This window comes from Amblyomma mixtum, chromosome 9 (genome assembly GCF_055824585.1).
Source record: "Amblyomma mixtum isolate Tamu chromosome 9, ASM5582458v1, whole genome shotgun sequence".
NCBI lineage: Eukaryota > Metazoa > Arthropoda > Arachnida > Ixodida > Ixodidae > Amblyomma > Amblyomma mixtum.
The window spans coordinates 116,406,526-116,432,807 of record NC_143020.1 but is presented as its reverse complement, the minus strand read 5'-3'; the positions used below and the strand labels follow the sequence as shown (position 1 = coordinate 116,432,807).

General features: G+C 47.3%; 1 protein-coding gene across 1 annotated transcript in view; it reads right to left on the bottom strand.

Moving 5' to 3' along the window:
• Positions 1-1,952: 1,952 nt before the first annotated feature.
• Positions 1,953-26,282, bottom strand: part of LOC149330894 (visual system homeobox 1-like) — a 68,084-nt gene continuing 43,754 nt past the window's right edge. The window contains exons 2-6 of the mRNA XM_089561624.1: positions 21,515-21,596; positions 17,895-18,018; positions 8,478-8,667; positions 5,959-6,246; positions 1,953-4,069 (exon numbers count right to left, since the gene is read on the bottom strand). Of these exons, the coding sequence (XP_089417750.1) occupies positions 3,936-4,069; positions 5,959-6,246; positions 8,478-8,667; positions 17,895-18,018; positions 21,515-21,596 (818 nt within the window). The 3' untranslated portion in view covers positions 1,953-3,935. The remainder of the gene's footprint in view (positions 4,070-5,958; positions 6,247-8,477; positions 8,668-17,894; positions 18,019-21,514; positions 21,597-26,282) is intronic.

The following is a 26,282-nucleotide window of genomic DNA, read 5'->3' as shown; positions in this document are numbered from 1 at the left end:
GAACACCTTATTTTGTTTTTAGGGGAATCACGCCTGTCTTAGCAGTAGTCAAGGAACATAGTGTGTCCATGGGTAAACCATGCAAGTGATCACTGCCAGCATGCACATGACATACATCTTAATTTCAGTTGAGCAATAAATCAAAAGCCACGAAATACAGTAGGCACCTCCCTTTTCTTAGTCCGTACCTGAAAATTAAAAACCTACGTGTTGCGCCATGTTAAATCTAAACGATATAAAATCGACTGCACTCCATTCCCCAGGGGTTGTAGTTTTTTAGTTAGACTTTTAAGTCTAGGTTGGGCCACGATTAATAAACTGAAAACACGGCAACACAACAGGTGCACAGTTCGGACAAAGAGAAGAGAGAGAGAGACCATAGATGTTGCTGTGCTTATTCCGAAACTATACGTAGGTGGAAGTAAGCACTCACAAGGGGCCCCCCATTCGCAGCGGCTCCCGAGCCCGCTGCACCAAAAGCTGTGCAGGCTGAGCCGACAGCGAAGTAAAGAGACACAGAGGCAGGGCAGATCTTGCGCGTTTTCCTTCACACTCACCCCTTTCCCACCCATCCACGCACGCACACACACACGCACACACAAACACTCGAGACAACAGCTAGGGAATTAGGGCTGCCGCGCGCTTCACACGTGGCGACGGCGAAGCCAGAGTAGACACCGGAGTTCAGTGAGCATCGATGTAGAGGGTCGGCAGTCCACGAGCCTCGCAGTCCACCACCAGTCCTCTCCAACACAGCCGCAGTCCGCGCACAGCGGTTCACCGGGACGTCGAGTCTCGGAACAGAGTCATTGCGGCCCCCCACCGGCAGATGGCGTCGTCTGCTTTATGCAGGTATAGCCGCCGATTCGTTCGGCGAGCATGGCGTCGTCTGCTTCAGGCTTGTATAGCCTCGGATTCACTCAGTAAGCTGGTTCGCGTAATGGAAATGCAATATGGTGCTTTGGGTCATAAACCGAAGCAATGGTCATTGCAGGAGCCATCATGGAAGTCGAACACAGGTGACGGACGTTGAAAAAATCGGAAGGGCCGCGCACGAGGTAGTTCGGACAACCTGGGCTCGGTCGGCGCTCCGGAAATCGCGGCGCGTAGATGTCGCGCCTGTTATTTCCATTTGCCTTTTCTTTTTGTTTTTAATTTGTCTGCTTCGAGAGCAGACTAATTAAGCGACCTCGGGATGACGAAACTGAGACCCCTTGCACTGACCGGCAGGAGAACGTACACTTTATATCTACGCGATCGATGACGCGTTTATTCAGTGCTTGCACATTGTCTGTTCTCCTCCTGTATCTGTGTTTGTTTCCACAGTTAATCTGCTGTGTAGCGGCACCAACTAGCTCATTGATCATACGTGTTTCATACGACTGCGGCTTTGGCTGCCCCTCTTGAGCTTCGTTGGGGCATGAAAGAATATTTACGATACCTCTTCACAGCCTTCCATGTAAAGACGACATGTCCGTCACGGATATTCTCTGCGGATTGGAACAGATGAGTCACCTGTGATTATCAAACGTTTAAGTCAACATGCCTCGTACAAGCGGTCACGTGGAACACCACTACACTGAGCTGTAGAAGGACTGTGGCTTCTTCAGGTGTTGCAGCATTTGGTATCTGCCCCGACAATATCTACTTGAATAAAGTTATTAAAGAGAAGGCAACATATATATAATATTTCCTTGAGCTTGTTTGACCCCTGGTACGAATACGCGTGAACTTTTGATGCCAGCATACCACACAATCCGTCCCCTTTTCTCACTATATACAGACGGGTATCTTTACTGGATGCAAGTCGCGACGGCAATGGCCAGTAGGGAATACTGCCAAACCCAGAGGCTGACCTATTATTAGCGGGTCACTGCTCATGGCGTCGACACGTGACTATCTCTGTAAGCACGTGCCACGTCTTTAGTGTTCCTCCCGGTTTTGTTTCTGAACTGAAAACAACGGCTGACGTCTGCACTTGGAGGCCTGAAGTCTCAAAGCAAGTCGCTCTAGAGGCGGCTTCGCCGTTGGCTCGTCATGTGACAACAGTAATAACCGAAGGACGGTGGCGACGATGCTGGCTGATGTCGGCTCCTTCTAGCACGCCATCAGCTTCGAGAATTTGGTTTCTGGTTCACTGGCTCCAAATGCGTAAATGTAGCTTCCACTGCAGTGTCCGTCAGTTGTGAGGAAGAAAAACTGGGACTGCCTGGGTCTGTCTGCAGGCACGTCGTGACGTCACGGCCACGTCACTGTCGCGTTTTTAAGTATTCGTAGCGCACCGTATGCATTGTGTTTCCGCGCGAAGATCAATGGGTGAATAGCTCGTCAGACAAGTGGGGGAAAAGTGAAACTAAAATGATTGTGCCGGTGTCCTCCTGAGACGCAGCAGAGGAAAATTTGTCCAATATACTAGGATAAAGGAATCACTGGAATGGCAGCAATTGAAGGAGGTTTAGCGGCGTAAAAGCTCAGAGATACTTTTACAACCTGTGCTGCCATCTAGTAACTATAAAGGTGGGGCAAAAAAAGATCCAAGCCAAAAGCGCATTCCAACAGGCGCTCTTACTTGCTGCAAACACTGGCGTGGAGACGGAACACTGCTTTTCCCCTGCGCTTGGGAAAAATTAGGTTTTTGCAGGACATTTCCAAGCTCGTAGATAAAAGTTTGAAACGCGGAAAAAGACATATCAATGATGTTTTGGAACCTAAATTAACATATCCGAAGTGTTTGAATTGAATCGAGACTAACCCTGGATCTCAGGGGGGCCTGCAGCGGTCAAAGTGCCTTCTCTGTTCTTTAAAGAAAAATAATGGAAAAATCGCAGGCCTAAAGCGGAAGAAGAGGACATTGGACGCTGCTCCACAGCGTATATGCCTGGCGTTGTTCCCGCGATGACGTCGGGACGCTAGCCAGTCGAGCGTGCCTGGCACGATCCATCAGCGTTCGCGTCCATCGAGTGAAAACAACGTTTCTCGCTAATTGAAAGCCCGCGCGCACAGCCGGCGTCGCCCCGCGCGGCTAATGGCGCGAGGACTCCTACTCCCCCGGGACGTCCCGCCAGACGCCGAGTCCCGACCGTCCCTGCTGCACATGCGGGGAGACCCAACGCACCCTCGGATCCCGAGGGTCCCCTCGAGTCCGCTTTACGCGGCGGCGCCTGTGTCACATTACGCGGTGACCCTGCAGAGGCGGACAGTGTCTTTTGCGGCTAGGAAGAAATGGGGATCAGTGGAACTCCTTTATGGAGCCGAACTGACGAAGTCCATCAGCGGAGCCGAGAGGTACAGGGAGAAGGGAAATTAAGAACTGAAATTCCGAAAGGAAACAGGACGAAATGAAGAAGGAGGCATTACACACAGTAAGTTGTTCATCGCGTAATGTCACAGCCTGCGCATACAAGGCGGAGGGCGAAGGCGTCCCGGCACAGTATATACACGAATCGGGCTGTCGTGCACACAGCACCACCACCACCGGCACGCAGCTTTCGGCAGAAACAAAAGCGGTTCTCTTCCTCCTCCGTCGCGGCCAAGTGAAGCGCGACCGTCGGATGGACTCGGCGGCCGGCCGAGGTCGTCCGTCATCGTTAGGCCTAACGCGATTTGGGCGCGCCGCGGATGGACTCGCCGTCGACGCGGCGCGGCGGCGGGGTGAGTGCGGCTGGCCACACGGGCCGCTCTGCGGCGGCGCCTAATCCAATCAGCGGGCGGCCAGCGAAGAGAGGGGGGAGGGCATCATCGGTGTCTCTTTCCACCGGCGGAGGAGGGAAGATGGCGGAGAAGAAGGAGAGAGGAGGGTGTGGAAGCGAACCGCGGCCGCTGGTCGTGGTGGTGGTCGGCGGCGCTAATTCAATCGGCGCCTGACTCATGGCGCCAGGTGAGCGGGCTCTTTTCGTTCCCCCTGGGAGCGACGCCGGACAGGTGCTGCTGGGTCGTCACGCGAACAGGGCGTCGATGGAGTGCTGCAGGCGGGCGCTGTGCTCCCGCGCCCGGAGCCGGAGCGCGGCGATGCTGTGCGTCCGTAGGTCCTGGCCTGCCCCGGACCCGGCCGCCGTAGCTGCCGCGGATCCTGCGATGGCCACCACCAAGGCTCACGGGGAGCGTCCGTGGTAACGTACCACGAGACGAGAAAGCTCGAGTGGAATTTTATTGCATTTCTTTTCTTTCTTTAGTTTTGTACGTCGAGATCTTTTGCTGCGCCTGTGCGACGGCAGTGCACGTGAAAGAAAGAACCCCGGGGGGTCGAAATTTCCAGAGCCCTTCACTACGGCATCCCTCATAGCCTGAGTCGCTTTGGGACGTTAAACCCCCATGAACCATTTTCTTACTCTTCCTATCTGTTTACGCTTTATGTGATTGTACTGATAGTATTTAGCCTTTGAGTTCTGAGTTGAGCACCGTTGGGCAAAAGTTTAGAGCCCGATTAGGCAGACTTTCTTCTGGGCCATACCAAGCATATCTCGGTATGCATCCCCAGCCTTCCAAGTCTGTTGAAGATAAGAGCAACTCTGCCCTCTCCCTTTCGTAAATTAGGACTTCCACGGATGCTACTAACTCCGTACTAGATGTTTAAAAGCCAGCCCTCTTGGACTCTATAAAGTACTGACAAAGCCTGTGCCTTCCTTTCCATTGTTATTTTTTTCCACTTTGTATTGCGCTTTATATTTTTGTTTTGTTTTTCTCTTGCACCCCATGCTCGATGCCCTTTTGGACCCGGTAAGTTATCACTAATAAAAAAATGAAAAAGTTGCCATAAACTACGCACAGAACACAGACATGGTTGGCGCGATTGTGAGGGGCAAAAAGTCGGAAGCAAGCACCTTCACAACAAATAAATATCCATGGCAGAAGCAGAGCAGGGAACACTTTCATATCAAAGAGAAGAAAACAAAAGTGCATGCTAAGTTATTGCAACAACAGCCAAGCAGTTCCGCCTGCTTTAGGGAATCGAAATCAACAAATAAATTAGAAAGCAGATTTACACACTGTTTTCAAATGCGTAAGTAGGTGCAAAAATAGCAAAAGGTGACATAAATAACGTGCTGACGACTACTCAACATTACTGCGAACAAGACAAAAGAAAGGCTTCGTTTAAATTAAACATAAAATCCGAAATTCTGTGGGGCGAATCGCTGCCAAGGCAAAAATAAAAGGCCTGAATCGTGATAAAAATGAAAGAAAAGAACCCAGTTCCCAACCCCAACAACGAACACTTATACTGAAGAACCACACTGACCTATATATGTTTTCGGCTGTGAAGGTGAAAAAATGCATGGTGAATATACACGACGGACCACCACCAACCGGTCCCTTCAAAGAAGTGGCCAAAAATCCGCCCCTGTTTGTATTCTGCCTTTGTGAGGTGGAGTTTATGGAAAAATAAAATTTCATTACTTCTTCTGCTCATTATTGCATATACAGGGTGTGTAGGCTAACTTTAGAAAAGGGTTAAAAGATGAAATATTTGAGGTATATTTATTTGCGATAAAGAAAGCCTGACGTGTATCGTTTTTCCAAGCTCCAAAAAAAGTCCGCGAAATAAAAAAAAATCACGTGACTAGCGCATTCGCGCGCCACGATTGTGCTGCTCTTAACCGTGGCTTGAGTGAACGAAATCAGCTGCTCGTAAGGCGCGACGACCTCATTGCTCCGGAAGGCCGATATGTCGACGGTGGTCGCCGTCACGCTTGCGGACTGGCTCGCGCGGGCGTCACAACCACCGTCGACATATCGGCCTGACGGAGCAGTGGGGTTCCCTGGATTTTCAAACCCTTGGCTAAAGTTAGCCTGGATACCCTGTGGCTAAAGTTAGCCTGGACACCCTGTGGCTAAAGTTAGCCTGGACACACTGTGGCTAAATTTGGCCTGGACACCCTGTATATAGTACACGCAGCGCATCGCCGAAGGAGCGAGGAATAGAGGTAGGTGTAGGGGACATGCGCGACCCTCGATTCATACCCGCTGGGGAGAGGGCAGAGGGTGCCGGAGGACTCGGTCTCGTTGTCGTCGTCGACGACGCCGTCGACACAGCCGCCGCGGGAGGAGGGGGCGGAGAGGAGGGCGCCGACGAAGGCGGCGTCGACGCCTGCGGACTGGCGGCCGCCATGTCGGGAGGCCTACCCCCGCTCAGCGCCTTGGACGCGGGCGGGGGCGAGGAGCAGGCCGCAGCCACGCTGCCTCCGCTGTCGCTGCAGCAGTCCTGTCCCTTGAGCTTTTCGGCCGCCTCGAGAGACTTGCGGTGCATGCCTGCGGCAACGAGGCGGCAGCACGAGGCTGGGCTCCGTCAGCGCCGCTGCTGGCACTCTGCCCCGCACGTGCGCATCATGCGCGTCAATCTCCTCCCCGCACGCTAACTGTCGTGCCTCAACAGTGCGCGCAGCGTGAACTGAGAAAAAGGCTAACCATACACAGCATTCCCAGGAATTAGGGGGGATCAAGCGCCCGTATACACTCTAAACACAAAGGAGTAAAAAGGGTGTAAGCTGTCCTCTAGCGCCCTCTTTTATCAGTTCGCTCTGTCCGCGACAGGCGGCGCCACCCAAAGGGTGTGCGCTAGAGGGCATGCAGTTTACTCCATTTTTAGTCCCATATAGGCGTTATTTCTGGGACTCTGCCCCGCACGTGTGTACGTGCCCGTCAATCTCGTCTCCGCACGCTAACTGTCGTGCTTCAACAGCGCTGGCAGTGTGAACAGAGAAAAAAGCTGAGCAGACACAGCATTCCCAGGAATTCTGGGGATCAAGCGCCTCTACAGTCTAAACACAAAGGAATAAAAAAGGAGTAAGCTCTCCTCTAGCGCACTCCGTTTTTAGTACGCTCTGTTCACGACAGGTGGCGCCACCCAAAGGGAGTGCGCTAGAGGACAGCTCACCCTCTTTTTACTCTCACATACCTATGCGTTATTTGTGTGTATAGAGTAGTTCGTTTGGCTGCCACCACTGGCTGCATGGCTTTGAACATTCAGAAATAGTGAGTTGCCATCATTCGAGATTTAAGAAAGAAAAAGAGATAATAACCAAGTTGCTGTTGAAAAGAACGTGATAGGCCACCGGGCTTAGTGGCACTGACTGGGCCTGTCCCGAATTCCTGGTAATGACGACAGGACTGACGGGGCATACTGCAGAGCTTCAGAATCGCCTGCCTTAAGAATATAAATTTGTAACTGCCGCCAGTCGCAATTAGTCGTACAAATATAAAGTTAACGTTTCAAACAAATCAGTTAGAACACTCGAGACCTGCGCTTGTGCGTCCAAGAAAGCGACTAAACTCTTTATTCAGCTAAGGTGTAGACGCTCACGCACTTGGATCAGCGTTTTCTGGTGTGATGGATATACTTATTGTTCCGCAAGATGTAATTCTTCAATCCTGCTTTGAATGTGCCTGTTTCGTGCTTGCTTCTCGCGTTGCCAGTACTCTTCAGTCATGAGCAAACTACAGCTCCAACCCGCGAGATCGCATTTCCTAATGCACGGCTGTCTAACAGAAAAGCCAGATTATAAGGAGCTTGTCTCACGGTGGGAAATATTGTCGCGGAGATTTTCCGTCTGCAGTTGAGCACATTCAAGAAAGCAGCCTTCATGCTAAGCTTTTACCGGGACTTAAATCACGACATTGATTTCTAGCGCACTTGTCGCATTGTCAGAGCAAGTTATGTCGCACATTCTCACAAGCATGGCGGAAGCCAACAGTCACCGAAACCAAGGAGCACAGGGGATGTTATATATATATATATATATATATATATATATATATATAATATGTAGTGTTCCTCAATGGGAGATTAAAGGTCAATTATTTTAAAGGTAATTTATTTGAAGGCAGCAGAAAAAACTACCACATGCTGCCCGGTTTCTCCGAATTTCGCGAACTTCGGAGGTCGTGGGTTCGGATCCCACCGGCAGCGTGTGGTTTTTTTAGTCCTGCTTTCTAAACAATTATCTTTAAAATAATTAATCTTTAATCTGCCGCTCATGAACACCACAAATTATATGTATAAAATATAACACCCCTTGTGCTCCTTGGTTTCGGTGGCTGTTGGCGTCCGTGATGTACAGCCTTTGTCAGAAGTAACCGGGCTGCACGTTTTTCTTCTCAGTCGTATATTAAAGCTATTATGCCAGCCCTCAAGCTCTTAATCTCGTATGGTAAGTAGAACCCCTGTTCTCACCTTCAAATAACATTTTGTTCTTTAGGGAAGCCTTGAGGGCTCTGTTATACGAATGAGAAGCAAACCATGCAGCCTGGTTACTTTTGACAAAGACTGTACGTCATAACGTGAACTCTCTTTCCCCTTCCCTTGTCTGCCCACATTCTCACAGGTTTAGATGCGACTGCTGTGCTATGGGCAGCTTTACTGACAGACATTCTTGCACCAATGGTAAAGTAATGGCGTCCGTATCTTGGTTTCAGGATAGGGGGGGAAAGCGTAGGGGGAAAGCGCATAGGGGGATGTGTGTTCCGGCGGCAGCAGCACGTACCGAGCAGCCAGGGTGCGCAGGTGGAGGCGTCGTCGCCGCTGCTCTCCTTGGCGCTGCGCAGTATGGACTCCGGCAGCGGCAGCGAGTGGCGCACCATGGCCCCGTACAGGCCGTACTCGGCCATGATGGTCGACTTGCCCCAGCACTTCTCCGTCTTGCGCCACTTGGCGCGCCGGTTCTGGAACCACACCTGAGCCAACACACAGACAGACAACGGTACACTCTACGGCGAAAGAGGAGAACCTCGGCGATTGGGCACGTTCGCTTTACTCGGAATAGTTTAACTTCAATAACGTCTGAACTCGAGGCTCAGAAAAGCGAATATCGTTTTATGGTTGCAACAATGCATTGAAAGAATTTCACTGATTTTACCTTAAACAGTGTAGTAAAACACTGACGGCCAAGCACTGCCAACGAAACGAGTTGGTTTTGAGAATTTTCCAACAGTAGAAGCAGGGATTCTTTTCCTGCAGAACGTGCCAAAAACCCGTCGCGGTGGCTCAGTGGTTACGGCGCCCGGCCGTGGCGGCCGAATTTCGATAAAGGCGAAATTCTAGAGGCCCGTGTACTGTGCGATGTCAGTGCACGTTAAAGAACCCCAGGTGGTCCAAATTTCCGGAGCCCTTCACTACGGCGTCCCTCATAGCCTTAGTCGCTTTGGGACGTTAAACCCCCATAAACCAGTAAACCAAGAACGTGGCAAAATTTCTAGGCTTGTATTCGACGCCGAGTCTGCAAACGCCGCAATGAGTAAGATCGAAAACTATTATTATTATTTATTTATTTGGACATACTATCGATCCTAACTTAAAGGTGCACTGAAGAGGATTCTGAACTTGTCTTTTTGCCGCGGGAACTCGATCTACACGTTCCTACCATTCTTAGAAACTGCAACTTATTGCCCTGTATGGCCGATTTCCCTAATTAAATCGAATTAACGTCCGGCTCCCGCCCTTTTTTTTAATTCTGCCTCGTACGATGGGCGGAGTCGACCAACGCGTGAAGTTCCTTTCAGCCAGCTCCGTGGAGGCTTTGCTTTCGCTTTATTTTGTTTTTTAGGTTTCCATGAATAAATAGTTTCATTCGCAGATAATATAGCCGCAAAATAAGCCCGCAGAAATAAAAATACGCGCGGACTATTTGCTACTACGGACTACTACGTATTACTCCGCCGATGGCAAAGCGGCAAGCCGCCACCAGACTGGGTGAAAGGCACTCCACGCGTTGGTCGACTCCGCCCACCGTACGAGGCAGAATTCAAAAAAAAGGGCGGGAGCCGGCCGTTAATTCGATTTAATTTGGGAAATCGGCCATACAGAGCAATAAGTCGCAGTTTCTAAGAATGCTAGGAATGTGTAGATCGAGTTCCCGCGGCAAAAAGACAAGTTCAGATTCCTCTTCAGTGCACCTTTAAACCAAGATAGGGGTTTGCACAGAAAACGAAAAAAAAAAAAAACAAGGGTGACAACAAGGCAAAGTAGCTCTGCATACTGACATCAGGAGCGCTGTTCTATGCGAAGCGCCGTTAATAAGCACTACAAAACCGGAGACAGCAGCTGAACAAATAATAAACATAGCTTTAAATTCTATTTTTGTGCACATTTTCAAGACGGGATCGAAACTACTCGCGAGTTGACGACGTGACAACATGCCCTGGCAACTTATTCAAGTTTCGTGCTGCTGATAGGAAATAGGAGTGTCTGAAACAGGCTTTTCAGAACTTTACCTCCCTCACGCGTATACGGTGTGCTTATGGCAAGTTAAAAGCGATGCATCGTCCCTTGTGTAACGCTTAAGCAAACAAGGGAAGGGGAATGAGGGGCTCGTTATAAATATGAGAGAAGCCAACAGCCACAAAAACCAAGGAGCAGAGAGGATTTTTTTATTTGTAATTTATTTTGTGCTGTTGTTCGATTTAGAATATTACTGAACATGTTATCGCTTATCGCTTAAACTAATTGATTAGAAAAGCAGAAGAAAAACAACTACACGCCGCCGGTGGGATCCGAACCCACGACCTCCGAATTACGCGTCCGGTGCTCTACCGCTGAGCTACGGCCACGGCTGTCAAATCTTCTGCTTTCGGGGGTATTTATGTTTACAAATAAAAAAAAATCCCCTCTGCTCCTTGGTTTTTGTGGCTGTTGGCTTCTCTGTTGTGTAACGCTGTTTGTCAACAAGTACTAGGTAATTCATTTATATAATTCAAAAGATACAGCCGCTTCTGTTCTCTTCTAAGCTGAAGGAGGGACAAGCCTGCTCGCGCTTCAGGCAGGGAAACCCAATACTGCCTTCGACGCTTACAGTACTCGCTGTAAAAGCGACTATGCAATTACGTTGCAGAGAGGAAATATTGCATCGCTCGGATAGACATCATCAGTGGTGCCTATTAGCAAACTACAGGGTGACGTCAGTCCAACATCAGTGGCAGGCAGATGTTACTAGAGACTTTTAGCATAGCGCGTACCGCTACCGCTTACCGCGCGCACCCAGTACACACGCGTTGACTGGTTCAGACGCGGCAGGGGTGCGCGTAGCTTCCCGGGACCTGGCGGCAGCTGGCGCGCTCAAATGCGCACTGACGGTGTGCGCTATCCGATGAATGGTAGCGATAGCGCTACGTGCAATGCCAAAATTCTCTGTTAATGTGTGCTGTGCTGTTTCCACGTGTTCGTGCTACTCCTAATGCGTGTCCGAAAATCAATTCATCTGAAATCAAGTGCACAGCAGACGAAGGTATATGATATGGGCTTTAAAGCGAAAAACTAAACAATTCAGATGCGGAAAAGCCCAATTGCAGAAGGAAGCTTGCTGAAGATAACTGAAGGCTCGAGGTAATATTACGGAGGAAAGCATTTAACGAGATGCAGAAAGGGAGTCGACCACAAGAGAGTGCAATGAGCTGTCCCGTGCAAGCGGGACGTTAAACACACGGCTCTGCATTACGCCTACGTGCAGGCGAGCAAGAAAATTGCTTGTTCGATCTCTTCAGAGTCGTCGCTCTTTGCTATTTTGCAGATTTTCGCGTTCATTTCGTTATCCGCGCCCTGTCCTGTTTTCTTTTATTCTTTTTTATGAATTCTTGCGCAACCTTCTGCTCGACGCATGGAAAGTGAAAGCGACTGAAAACTACTCCAACCTCTAAAAGCCTTCGCCGCTGCCGAGTGACGTCCTTACTTTGCCGACAGACACGCGCGCGCACATGCCGCATAGTTATGTGCGGCGCGATTCGAGAGCTCTTAAAACCCAAGAACCACCCCGTCCGTCCCTCTTCTCTCATTTCTTTCCTTTCCTTCTTTCTTTGTTTTGTTGCTCTACTTGTGCTCTTTCGTTCCCGTAGATGGCGCCGTTTCCTACGTCGTCTGCAGCGTTTTTTTGTTGCTGTACTTGTTCTCTTTCGTTCCCGTAGATGGCGCTGTTTCCTACGTCGTCTCCAGCGTTTTCTGCGTAGAGAGGCCCTAAACAACGCGAAGCGGTCTCCGACAGCGACGGCGGGCGGCGACGCCCAATTAGGCTAATGGGGCGGCTCGTTAGTGCCTCGCTCACAGGATTCGGTTACGCCCCCCCCCCCCCCTTCCTCCTCACCCTTGCTCTCGCGGTGAGAGAAGCGCGCCTCGGGCTCCTCCTGTAATGAGGATAGTGTTTCCAGGCAGGGCGCACGGGCACGTTCTTTTACCCCGCCACTGAGGAAAATACGCCCCGCGCGCCCCCTATACCTCGCCGCCCAGGTAGAGTCGGCACGAAGCGCGCGCACTGCGAGCTCAACTAGAAGCCTCTCGGAGATTGGAATGCGTGCGGCTGAAAGGCACAAAAAGTATTTTGATAGATAGCCGTCAACTAATCTTGCGTTGCACTGCTATGCATAAGAGGAAAGCGCAAAAAAAAAAAAACAAATTACTCGCCGTATTTGAAACGTGCTACTATTGTGTTCAAGCACTGCAATCAGCTTAGCAGAGAAATCGTGGAGCCGTGCCTAATCGCCAAGTCCCAGGACACGTGTCGCAAAACGTTCGGTTCCATTACAGAAAAAAAGAGAGAGAGAGACAGCTCACCCGGATAAGTATCTGCCATTTTATTTCCTCGTTTAGTTTTGCCTTTGTTGTTATATTGTCTGACAGCCCATGCTGTGTTTGAGTTGTTGTATTAATATCATACATTTTTTCAATAAATTCCCACGTGTTAGAAGCCGCCCGTGCCGTCTTTCTTTGCTCGCCCTTTGTGCCACGTCGCACTAGAACAATGTGCCGAACGATCATCAGCCTGGCCGATTCCCGATACTCATGATTTAAACTGCCGGCTGAAGACGCTTCCGTTCTGCCTTGTGATTTACTTAATCAAACGACAAATGTCTTTGATTTTTATTTACACGGACGGGTAAGAAGAGGTTGGAGCCTAAAAGCGGCGCCGACTACTCCTTTTCGCATGAAAGAATAAAGCACTCGCACTGTAGAAGTGGTGAAATAACGCAGAACAAAAAAAAAACGCTACAGCATACAATGCGCAACACAGAGAACACAATACTTCACACGCCAGAGGTGGTAAAAGTAAATGAAAAATAAGCCTAAAGCAGCGAGCAGACATAATCATAGTAAATCGAATATAAATGATAAGCACAGCAAATAACAAGCGACGACCTAACGGCGCAACAATAAGGTTATGATCACAGATAAGTTGAGAGACAAACAATGCAGTCAGGAACTATAGTTTTGCAAGCACAGAAAATTCAAATTCAAATTCAAATTCAAATTCAAATTCTTTATTACATTCAAAAGTACACAAAGATGTGTCCAACACTGTCTGGACCCGTAGCCGTAGGCTAGTCATGGGTCCAAAAAATGAAATACAGTCATACAGACACTCCAGTACAAAGCAATTAGAAATTGTAACAGCGGGGTAGATACATGTGTATGAATACAAGCGCAGAAAAGGGAGAAAGAAAAAATTAAAAACATTACACGGAACAACTATATAATATGAAAAACATCGCCTATGTCCAAAAAAGAAATAATAATAATAATAACAACGAATTCGCGCAGCAGGTTGAGTAAGAGTTAGTTCTTAGTATGTATGTGCTGAAAGAATTTTTTTGCTGTAGGAGTGAAATTTTGAGCGTATTTTACTTCGTGGGGAAGGGTATTCCATATTTTTGCACCAATAAAAGCGAGCTGTCGTTCTCCATATACGTTGTGAGTGGGTGGCAGATTAAAGTTTCCAAGCGTTACATTCCTGGTGGGACGTGATGACATGTTAAATAGGGATATATGGAAAGGATGGTTGTATCTTACGACGCTGTTTACGGTAGTAGCTGTTTTCAGTAGCCGTAGTGAATCGAAAGGTAGTATCTGTAAGTCTTCGAATAATGATTTGCTGGGATGATCCGGTTTAGAATGAGTTATGACTCTTAATGATCGTTTCTGTAATCTTCGGATTGGCTCGATATAACTGTTGTAGGTCCATCCCCAAGAATCTAGGCAGTAAGAAAGGTGACTGTGGATGAAGGAAAAATATAAAATGCGTAAAATATTTGTATCAAAGAAGTCACGTGCCTGTAGCAGTTGATAGCACCCGGAGGCCAGTTTCGCCCCCACTGCAGATATGTGATTTTGCCAGTGCAGGTGCCTATCAAATATTACGCCAAGATATTTAAAAAAAGGTGTATGTTGCAGTACAGAGTTGTTAATGGAAATGTTCATACAGTTAATATCTACTTGTTTACTACGGGAGTGAAATACAGTATATTTTGTTTTTTCAACATTAACAGACAGCTTGTTAGCTGAAAACCAGTTAGAGATGCTTGCTAAATCTAAGTTCGTTTTGGACTCAATTTCCTCGATGTTGTTTCCTGTAATAATTATAGCGGTGTCATCGGCGTACATCAGCATATCTCCGAAATGTAGTGCACGTGGAAGATCGGAAACATATAAAGAAAAAAGCAGGGGTCCCAAAACAGACCCTTGGGGTACGCCCGTGTGTATACGTTGTGGTGACGATGATACATTATTCATTACGACTACCTGATGACGTTGATCGAAGTAACTAGAAAACAGCTCGAAAACCCGTTCTCTAAAGCCGTAGTGTTTTAGCTTGTACAAAAGGATGGAATGGTCAACGGTATCGAAAGCCTTTCTTAGGTCAAGAAAGACCACAGCCACAAGTTTGTTGTTATTTAAAGCACAATTTATTTTTTCGGCTAATAACTGGACTGCAGTTGATGTTGAATGATGCTGCCGAAAGCCGTGTTGCTGTGGGCAAATTATATTGTATTTTTCTAGAAATCTATTAATTCGATTTGCAAGAATTTTTTCGAAAAGGATATTAACAGCACTGAGGACTGATATAGGTCGATAGCTAGAAGGGTTTGAGCTGTCTCCATCCTTGTATATTGGAACTACTCGGGCGGTTTTTAGCGGCGTTGGGTACTTGGCGGTTTGCAGTGAGTGATTTAGAAAAGCAAACACCATCGAGAACGAGTGCAGTCAGTCAGTTTAGTAGTGAATCTAGTATTCATAGTAACATCAAGGAATTCCCACGGATGCCGCGGTCCTAGAGGAAACATTTCAGCACCATGGGTTCTCGGTTTTGTAGCGCACATGTCTGCCACAGACCTACTAGCTTTAGAAGATTGAAAGGCCTTTATCGAGAGCTGTGTAATGTAGTTTCGTTTTGCGCTGTGCCAACTACATTGTCACTTCTGTATTGTTTGCTCTGTTTTGTTTTTTCAGACCTTGTGGGCGTTTTTAATCCGCAGATCCTAAAATGACCAGCACGAAATGGCGGGGTGCTTGAAGTCACGGAAGAAAAAAAAAAACTCAGGCGAGAGCGAGATGCCTTGAAGGCAGCTGCCATTATAAGAGTAACAATACCCGAAGAACATTTCTTCAGAGGCGCAGCACCCCCTATCCCCCCCCCCCCCCCCCCTTATGTAATGTCCCTAACGAGACCTTTAAGGGTTGATAAATTATGATGACGATGATTGTTCGAGCTCATATCAGAATTCTGACAAATGCGTATATTCGAGGACGTTTACAGTGTAAAGCACAGTGAAGCTTAGCTAGCTGGCTTCGTAGCCAGTCCTAAAGCGTTTCGTTTTAGTAACCTAAATCAATTTCGTTTCAACAGAAGACGTTGATGACTGACCCCATGCAGTTTCTGGATATAGTCAGCGGCACTGAAGTATGCGCAAACATTTTTAATACCGTTGATCACTTTTCTCGTGTTCATTTTTCTACAGCCGCCCATTTCATTTTAAGCTTTACTCGTATATGCATTGAAGAAACACGCCCACATTTTAACACCGGAGAAAAATATGAGAGACGCCATAGTGAAGGGCCCCGATTAATCTAGACCACCTGGGGTTCTCTAACAAGCGTCGACATGGCAGAGCGCACGGGCGTCTTATACCCAGCAACTCTGGACAACACAGTTTTTAAACAGAAAAGAGTTTATGAACGCAGTTTTTTTTTCATGTATCGTAAGATTTCAGTATAACAATATATCTTCATATCCCTCGAAAGGCTCGCATTTTTGCGCTATTAACGTTTTTGCTATCCTCGAAAACGTTTCCCGTTTTTTTTTTTTTCTACGGCAGTCTTAACTGCTCGATGCGAGCGACAGAAAACATTTGAAAGAAAGATTTTGGTACGCATCGAAAGACTGGACCATTACGTTGAATATTTCCATAACCGCACCTTACAATAATCTAATATTCAAAATTTTTTCCCAAGAATGCTCAACATATTTGCATAATTCTCCTCCATCGAAACGCGGCCGTCCGTTATAAATATGGTCTGTAGAAAGTCTATAGCTCCATATAAACTATATTGCCTTCCTATATATATTTCAGTTTACATATTCATAGTCCGTAAACTGTCTATAGACAAAAGTCTGCTGAAAGTGTATGACCGTAAATCTATAGATTGTCTTTAGACTGTTTATAGCATTTGTACTGCCTGTTGACTGTTCTCCAGGATTTGTCTATAGAGAGTGTACAGACTTTATAGGCAAATGTCTATGGACAGTCTATAGACTGTCTAAAAATTTTGTAAGGGGTTGCGGCAAAGATTTGAACCCGCGGCCTTGGCCATAACAGCCGAACGACATAGCTCGTAAGCCAGCGGGGTGGGTATAGTAGCCGGGTAGCTGGGTCCTATCCCGCGATCCGGCAAAACAGGAGCCGCGTTTCCCTCTGGCGCGGCGGCCGAAGCTCGAGCGGCCGCACGACGTCACGTCGTCCGCGCTCGCGTCGTCGACGTCGGACACCCGCGTGCGCGTTGGGAGCGCTCGTAGCGTGGGCGGCGCAAACTTAATTTGAGCCGACGTTTTGGGGCGCTAATCGAGTGAGCGGCAATCCAATTAGCGGCGCGTCGACGGGCTCACGGGTGAGTCAAGGGGGCTGCCTTGATCAAGGCTTGGGTCCCGGGCGGGCCGAAACGCCGCTTGCTCTGGCGGCGCAGCGAAAGAGAGGAGAACGGCAGTGAGGGAGGAGGAGGGCAAAAAGAACAAGGACGATGATGTAAGAGCGACATTATTGAGTCGGGGATATTTGTAGCCGCGTGTCAGGGCGCGTTTAACGGAGCGCCTGCGCTGGGCTGTTGACCAACGAGCTGGGGACGTGTAATTAGCGCGGAGCGATGCGGCCGACTGGGGACGACACTCACTTACTGCTCCGCAAGAATGCAGTGCGCATACTACACTACACTACACTACACTACACTACACTACACTACACTACACTACACTACACTACACTACACTAAACTACACTAAACTACACTAAACTACACTACACTACACTACACTACACTACACTACACTACACTACACTCGAAATTCTGGAGGTCCGTGTGCTGTGCGATGTCAGCGCACGTTAAAGAACCCCAGGTGGTCGAAATCTCCGGAGCCCTTCACTACGGCGTCCCTCATAGCCTGAGTTGCTTCGGGACGCTAAACCACAATAAACAACTATACTATACTATACTATACTATACTATACTATACTATACTATACTATACTATACTATACTATACTATACTATACTATACTATACTATACTATACTATACTATACTATACTATACTACATTACACTACGCTACACTATACTATACAAAAGTATACTACACTACACTGCACTATACTATTTACTCCAGTCTCTTTGCTACAGTGTGATTGAAAGATGCAAACATCATGTTAAACACTTGTACACGTCAGTTCTTTTTTTCTCGTCGTCGTTTGCAACTGAATTCGTATTGTCATCTGTGCTCTCATCCTATTGTTTCTTTCCCTTTCCCCTACACTAACGACCTTAAGGCTGCTGTAGTTATGCGACTGACTGAATGAATGAATGAATGAATGAATGAATGAATGAATGAATGAATGAATGAATGAATGGGTAGCGCAGAGCGGGAGGCTCATCACCTGTATGCGGTCCTCGGGCAGGTCCGTCTTGAGCGACAGCATCTCCCGGGCGTACACGTCCGGGTAGTGCGCCTCCTTGAACGCCTTCTCCAGCTCCTCCAGCTGGAAGCTCGTGAAGATGGTCCTGCGAGGCGATGCGGATTTCGATCGGCGAGTCGCCCCCCTCCTCTGTGTACGCATTACCTCGTTCTTATGTGCGCCGCTCGCGGCGCTGCTGTCCAGTCATCATCATCATCATCATCAGTAATTGTTAATAATAACTGCATTAACATGCAAAAAACCAAAGTAATGTTCAACAGCCTAGCAAGGGAACAGCAGTTCGCAATTGACAGCGAGGTGCTGGAAGTATATAGTAAGAGAATATGTCACTTAGGGCAGGTAGTGACCGCAGATCCGGATCATGAGAGGGAAATAACTAGAAGAATAAGAATGGGGTGGAGCGCACATGGCAGGTTCTCTCAAATCATGAATGGCAGTTTACCAATATCCCTCAAGAGAAAAGTATACAACAGCTGTATCTTACCGGTACTCAGCTATGGGGCAGAAACGTGGAGGCTAACAAAGAGGGTTCAGCTTAAGTTAAGGACAACGCAGCGCGCTATGGAAAGAAAAATTATAGGTGCACCGTTAAGAGACCTGAAGTGGGCACAGTGGGTGAGGCAACAAACTTGGGTTAATGATATCCTAGTCGAAATCAAGAGGAAGAACTGGGCTTGGGCAGGGCATGCAATGTGTAGCCAAGATAACCGCTGGTCCTTAAGGGTAACGCAGTGGATTTCAAGAAAAGGCAAACGTAGCAGGGGGCGGCAGAAAGTTAGCTGGGCGGATGAGATTAAGAAGTTTGCGGGGGGATACAGTGGCCGCAACTGGCAAAGGACAGGGTTAATTGGAGAGGCATGGGAGAGACCTTTGCCCTGCAGTGGGTGTAGTCAGGCTGATGATGATGAACCAGGAAAATGGCGAATGTATTATGATACCATCAGGACAGACAGATACGTTAGTGAAATATAAAGAGAAAGAGACACCGACCATAGCGGCGTCTGCCATCACTCCATTTCAAAGGCGACGCTCCTAATACTCATTCATCCAACCATCCATCTGGAGAGGAAATTGTGCGTTCAGCGAGCGGCGTATACTGCGGCATGCACGTGGGCATCGAGCTCAATAGTTGAGGGCTCATTTTATTTATTTATTTACATGATACAGCAGACCTTTTTTGGTCCAAGCAGGAAGGGCAAAAGCAAATTGTACAAGAAATGGCTACAGAACATCTTACGTACATACATATGTTTAAAATTCATGCATGCAGATATAAAAGCACTCCGATATACATCTTCGTCACATATAAAACAGTCACAAATGCACGTTTCAGAAGGGCATTTTCAGGGGTTAAAAGACATTGGCAATGGCCTCTTTGAAGTTAGGACACGTAAAAACCTCTTCCGGTAGTGAGTTCCAATCACTGATTGTTTTCGGAAAAAATGAAAACTTATGGGAGTTTGTTTCTGCGAAGTGAGGAGTTAAGCTATAGTTGTGTGTGTGTCGCGTTTTTCCAGCTGATGATGGAGTAACATAAGGACTTGCCGAGATGCCAAACTTTCCCTGAATTAAGCAGTACAAAAATTCTATTTTTGCTATCTTTCTTCGGACGCTGGGTTTTATCTGGTTTGTTTGCATAAGGAGAGATGGAGATTCGGAGGTTTTATATTTATTGTAAATGAAGCGCACAGTACGCCTTTGAACTTTCTCTACCTGTGCAATGTCCTTTTTCGTGTGAGGGTCCCATACCACGGCAGCGTACTCGAGTTTCGGCCTAACAATGGATTCGTACGCTAATTTCTTTACATTGCTTGGTGTTCCCCTTAACTTATGTCTTAAATATCCCAGTTTTTTCATTGCAGAAGAAGTTATATGACTAATGTGGTCACTCCATGTGAGCTGGTCATTAATGATTACGCCTAAGTATTTGTACTTGGTTACCTGAGTTACAGTTGTAGAATTGAGGGTGTAGTTAAACATTTGAGGCACCTTCTTCCTTGTGATACGCATAAATACAGTTTTTTTAGGGTTTAGTGACATTCCCCATTTCGTACACCAGGATGAAATATCATCTAAAGCAGTATTAAGCAGGGCTTGGTCCGAAACCGAACGTATTTCTTTAAATAGCATACAGTCGTCAGCAAACAGATTAACCTTTACATTTTCATCAATGGCAGAAACTAAATCATTTATATAAACCAAAAACAGTAGGGGACCCAACACACTCCCTTGCGGAACACCTGAGGTGACCTCGAGAGGAGAGAGTGTGAGGTTTGCGCGTACCGAACTGAAAAAGAACTCGGAAATGGGGACAACTACGTCCTCAGTTAGTAGAAGGCGGTTTCGTTTCACGCTTAGGGCTAACTTCGCTGGAGCGTATCATTGTGCCCTGTGCTTCATCATAGCGGCAACTCTTCGCCATATATCTCCCTAGCAGTCTATCGCGCTTTTCCATGTAATTCTGTCCTCCGTTTACCCGTACAAAAGAAACCGGATTCATCACGACTTCACGGATATGAGGGTCGTGCTGCGCCCTCGGGACCCCGGCGCGGCATGTCCGGTGTGCACGACTCCTTCTCGTTCGCTTTATCGCGTAAATCTTTAAGTGTGATAATAACCCTTTAGGGCGCTTTGTAAAAAACAAAAAAAAAATGCGTACATTACGGATCCCCAGCTTTCTACTTTTTTTTTTTTTTTTTTTACAAGAGTGTGCTCTGTAGATAGCACAATTTTTTTTTTCGTTTCAGGCGAATTCAGCATAGTTCGCCTTACACAAAAGGGCGTTTTTTTATGTCAAGTAGCGAACGCAGCAAAAAATCTTACATAAGATACACTCTATACAAAAAAGACTAAATAGGGAGTAAACTGACACCTCTAGCGCATTTTCTGTTATTGAAGGCAGTGCGCTATAGAGAACAACTTGCTCCTTATTTACTTACATATAGCCGTATCATTTGTGTTGAGAGTGTAACCAGATTAGTAGCACGCCTTCCGTCACATTCTTACTGAACGATTTTGCCACCAGTACTAATGTCAGTTTTTTTTCCCCTGCAGCTCTTGCGTCCTGCGTATCTTCGAAATTCAAAATGACCGCACAATTCCCAGGGCGTTGATTTTATGAAACCTGGTGTTTCAATAAGTATGATTTGTTTAGAAATTGAAGACATTTTGTATGTACTTGCAAACAACAAAGATTCGTGTTTTCCAGTTGGAAAACTAACGAATTGGCTTTCTTGAAGCCTGGATAGGCTATTTAGGCTGAGAAATATATGTTTTGAATCGAAATCATATATTGAGCTTGAAATTGTTAGACCGAGACGTGCACGAAACAGTCAAGTATCTTGCGCAAACGCCTGGCTCTATTACCCAAAATAAACAAACTGAAAGAGCGCTCCTTGACATTCATTATACTCTTGTTTTTCTAACTAGTGTTCGTCGCGTTCCTCTCCTCGGTATCGCGTTTCGCGCTCTCGTTTGCTCTGCTCGGGGTAGACGACCAGCAGGCCGCTCACATTGCGTAACTGCATGTCGCGCCCTCTGCAGTCGCTGACACGACACAATAAAACGGCGTGGACACCCACCGGTGCCTGCGCTTCTTCTTCTTCTTCCTGGCCAGAGAGGAGCCCTCTTCGCAGAGGTCGGCCGCACCAGTGCCGGGGTAACCTGCATAGAGAAGAGGCCGCACGCCACTTGAATGGTCGCACACATCGGGGGCAGCACTTGGAGCGCACTTTAGGGTAGCTCCATACGGGCATGCATTGGGCTAAGAGCACAGATTGCAACGTCGCCACATTCATCTAGAAAATTCAAATTAATTTCGACACGCGCGATGCTGTTTTTTTTTTTCGGTGGTAAGTGATGATAAGTAAACATGATTGTGTTTTTCTTTGTCCGCTATTTGTCCACTTCACCATGCATGCCTTACGTTGAGGACCACCATAGAGTTTCTAAAAATTAATCAGAGGGAAAGAGACACTGCAATAGTTTGTTCATCGTGTACAGACGCTGGAATGTCGGTTATATGTGGCTGCGTATATGGCTTGGACACGGCTGGGTAGAGAGCATGGATTCAGCTGTAGCAGTTCGACTCTTCTCGAGCCAAGCCTCCAAGAAATACTCTTTTTTTTATTCGAATCCAACAACGGACCTTTATTTGCGTTAAATAGATTATGAAAGAGAAAAACGGCCCAAAGCTTCTAATCCTCAGTAGAATACACGTCTTCGGCAAAAACACTAGCCAACCCAATTACGAAATCACATCTTTCCGGCGTTTCTGCGTTAAATGAAGTGAAGAGCTCTTTGAATTACTCCCAGAGACGCTAGCACATGTTTTCCGATGAAGGCAATTTTGAGAAACTCCATGCATAGCCATTACCGTGAACCAGCGATACATCAGCGGCAAGCCATCATCCGTGACGTCACAAATTGTACCGACCATATTAAACAGTGAACCGAGAAAACATTCGTAACAAGATGCGAGCCGAAGCCTTTGATCTGATCCACTGCACACTGGGTTCCTAAACCTGCGGCACCACACACACACACACACGCACAGCTTGCTCGCAAAGCCTTGCGGTGAAGTATCCAGGAAGGGTTGTGAAAAGCGATATCGGCCTCCACAACCGCCCCTCTTCTGTTCAAGCTAGTGACCGAACTGCAGCACGTGACCTCGGCGGGGTTGGATTTCGCGCCGCACTTGCCCCTCAAGAGAGCGGAGCCGGGTTTTCCTACCTGCATTACACGCGTACTAGTGTCCGCTGAACGGGAAAAGAAGGGGGTGCTCCGAGAGGGTTGAGTCGGCTCGAATATGCATACGAACGGCGCACGGGGTGCTCCTCTCGATTCCGCACGGGGGAGCCACTATGCGTGTTACACGGGGCAGGGAACAACGGGCAGCAAACCCGGTGGGTTGCCCTGTAACCTCCCCCCCCCCCCCCCCCCCCCTCTCATGTTCAACGTGTATCGTGCAATGCGGTGAGCCTCGTTATTCACGCTCACTAGCGCCACCGAGTGGTGGCGGCCGCGGACCGTGTAGCGCAGGTATACTCTCGCTTCCGACCTCTGGTGCGCTTATGTGCATGCGCACGACGTGTGCGCACGGAAGTGGATTCGTTAGCACACACTCAAGCACGTGTGGTCTCCTTAGCGGGAATTGTTGCAGATGAAAATTAGCGCAGAATGCCCGTGCGGAAAGAATTATTTGAAAGTGGCTTTTAAAAAAGTCTGTATCAAAAGATTACCGCATTCTAACAACAAAGAGGTTACTTTCACCGGAAAGGAAGCTTTTGCAAGGAAGAGAAGGCAAAAAAAAAAAAATGAAATACAGGTGTCTCCGCCCCCGGCCGATTTCGTAAGTAAACCGCGTGCGTCGACACAATATTGTTTTTGCGCCGATCCCTGAGGCTTTATATAAAGGCTGCACCACCATTCACTTCAAAACAGTGATCACGGAGTCCTTTTCGGTGTATACGGCCCAAGTTTAAATCGAATGGTAGGAAATTTTGAAATGTAATTTTCTCTGCAATAAATGAGCCTTTTGCTGCCGGATAAACATCAAATAGTCAGAAAGAACCACAGACTCAGTTTTTACTGAGAATATAGATTGGATGGAGGTGTCATCGTTGTCTCCTTAAAGGAGGCTCATTGGGTTTCGCATAGAAACCTGTGGCATACAGTGAAAATAACTATCCTTCTGCCTTGCTGCTGCCGCGATGGCTCAGTGGTTATGGCGCTCGGCTGCTGACCCGAAAAACGCGGGTTCTATCCCGGCCGCGGCGGCCGAACTTCGATGGAGGCGAAATTCTATAGGCCCGTGTACTGTGCGATGTCAGTGCACGTTCATGAAACCCAGGTGGCCGAAATTTCTAGAGCCCTTCACTACGGTGTCCCTCATAGCTGGAGTCACTTTGGGACGTTAGACCCCCATAAACCAGAAACCTTGTGCTTTGCAACCGAAAAGCTAAATAACTAAACTGAAGCGTTTAGCACGTATTTCCTTCACCATGGGAAACATGCCAACAAAGCCAAAATTTCTACAAGAGCGCTTGTCTTCGTCCTCGCCCAGACGAGGACAAGTCCTCTTGTCGAAACGTCGGCTACCGGAGTGATGATCCCTTACCAACTCTTGTTATTTTTCCTTTGATTTATGTTGTCAAGCAGCCCATCTTCTCTGCCCTGTTTCTACTGAGGCATTTTGAGAGGTTCTTGAAAAACAGAAGGAAATTTTGCATAGATGGCGAGCTTACGTGAAACGTGAACTCATATCTTTTAGAGGATATCAGTCTGTAGAACCAATTGATGGACGGAAGATTAACCCGCTGCAGTGGCTTAATGGCTATGGCGTTCACCTGCTAGGCTCGAGGTCATGGGTTCGATTTCCGACCGGCGCGGCTGTATTTTGCCGTGTGCTGTAACTTCGATGCACGTCAGAAAACCCCACGTGGCCGAAATCAGATCCGGGGCCTTCCGGTATAAATCGTCTTTCGCGCCCGCGGTGTTGCCTTGACGATCATAACGCGAGTAATTATAAATGATTAATTTATAATAATTACTTCTTGGCAAGTTATACGTTGCGATTGTGGTGACTATCTACTACAAGCGAAACCCAGAACCTACCCTCTGACAAAACCAACAAGGGAAAATAGGCAGCTTGATAAACTTCCGGGCCCTCGAAACATCATGCTGCCAACTTATTAGAGCAAAAAACGCTTTATGGTGGAGCAATTTCGTATTTGCGAAGGTAACCTGGACTACCGGCAGGTCGTAGCATCACATAGCCCTAAACGACCCAAATGCACAAAGACCTCGAGTTAAAATTAAACGTCGAGCTTATATGTTTGAGAAACATGTTGTTCAAAAACAAAGCTTAAGTTCTCCGGTCTATTGCTGTCGTCATCGAGCCAGTGTTAAAAACGAAGTTGTAAGCAATCGCTGATAATTTTCTCTATTCGTTATCTAAAGCTCCAAACAATGCTTCGCACAAAATGTTAGAGTTGTTTTCACCGCAAGCTTAGGCGTGAAAGAAGAAGCACGCTTTACAGGAGGACGCCAAGAAGAATTGCAGCGGCCGGCGGATACTAAATTGAAATTGGAAATTGAAAATGAGTTTTGAGGACAAGAAATGGCTCAGTAATTGTATCACATCTTGGTGGACATCCGAACCGCGCCGTAAGAGAAGAGAAGAAGGTGGAAGCGAAAGAAGAGAGAGAGAAAGAGGTGCCGTAGTGGAGGGGCCCGGGTAATTTCGTCCACATGGGGATCTTTAACGTGCACTGACATCGCACAAAACACGGCTGTCTTTGCGTTTCGCCTCCATCGCAACGCGGCCGGGTTCGAACCCGGCAACTCTAGCTCAATAGTCAAGCGCCCTAACCACTTAGCCACCACGGCGGATGGATTCGAAACAACAAAAAGGAAAATTGAAACATGAAACGCATGACATGCGAAGGTCGGAAGGTGGGAAATTTCTTGTAAAACAAGGAGAAAGTTTAGGTGACGGCACATGCGTTTGGGTTCAAGAGTTTGTGAAGTGTCGTTTGGTTCGAACATTGAAACATTTAAACGGCAGTGTCGTACAGGTAAAGCCGCTAAGTGCGAAAACAACGTTATGGAATGGCAAAGCACACGCCAAGACACATTAAAAAATGAACAGACAGAGCTGTGCTTTCATCGCATTTTGCTACTGGGAGAGCTTGAAACAAACCTCTTGTCGCTGGAGCACTTGAGGGCACGTGCATCATAACTAGAACACAACTTCGCCTAAGGTTCTCACACCATAATTAGGGAAGTTATCTCATCAATCCCATCCGAAGTGGCACTTAAAGGACAAATTAAATCGATATGCGTAATTACTTAATGTTTAAGCGTTACAGCACATGCGCGTTTGTCAAGTTAAGCTTTGTAAGATGATATGCCATTGTGATGCAGTAATTAAGCGATGGCAGCAGCATCAGTGGGAACAGATACCAACCATCTATACACTGAAGTTCCCTCTATAAATAAAACACAGGCACCAGCGCTGTTAAAAAAAAATGATGTGGCTTCTTTGCGTCGCCGATAAATACAAAAAAAGTCGCAGGTATCTGTTCGAAGCTTCTTGCACTCAACATAACGAAACATTTTTGTACGTTCGATAGCTTGTAGAGTATTCCTCTAGATTTCTATGGCCGAAGACCTTTAACTACTCATATTAACAGCACCTTCCTGTATTCCCCTTACCTGTTCCTTTATCGTAACTATGTAATGCCCCTCCTTGACTTCCGCTCAGGAACTTTTGGAATGTGCGCCCTCTGTTCTTTCGGTTCAATCCTGATCACGAGACAACGGGGCAGCTCGCGCTTACCCTCACAG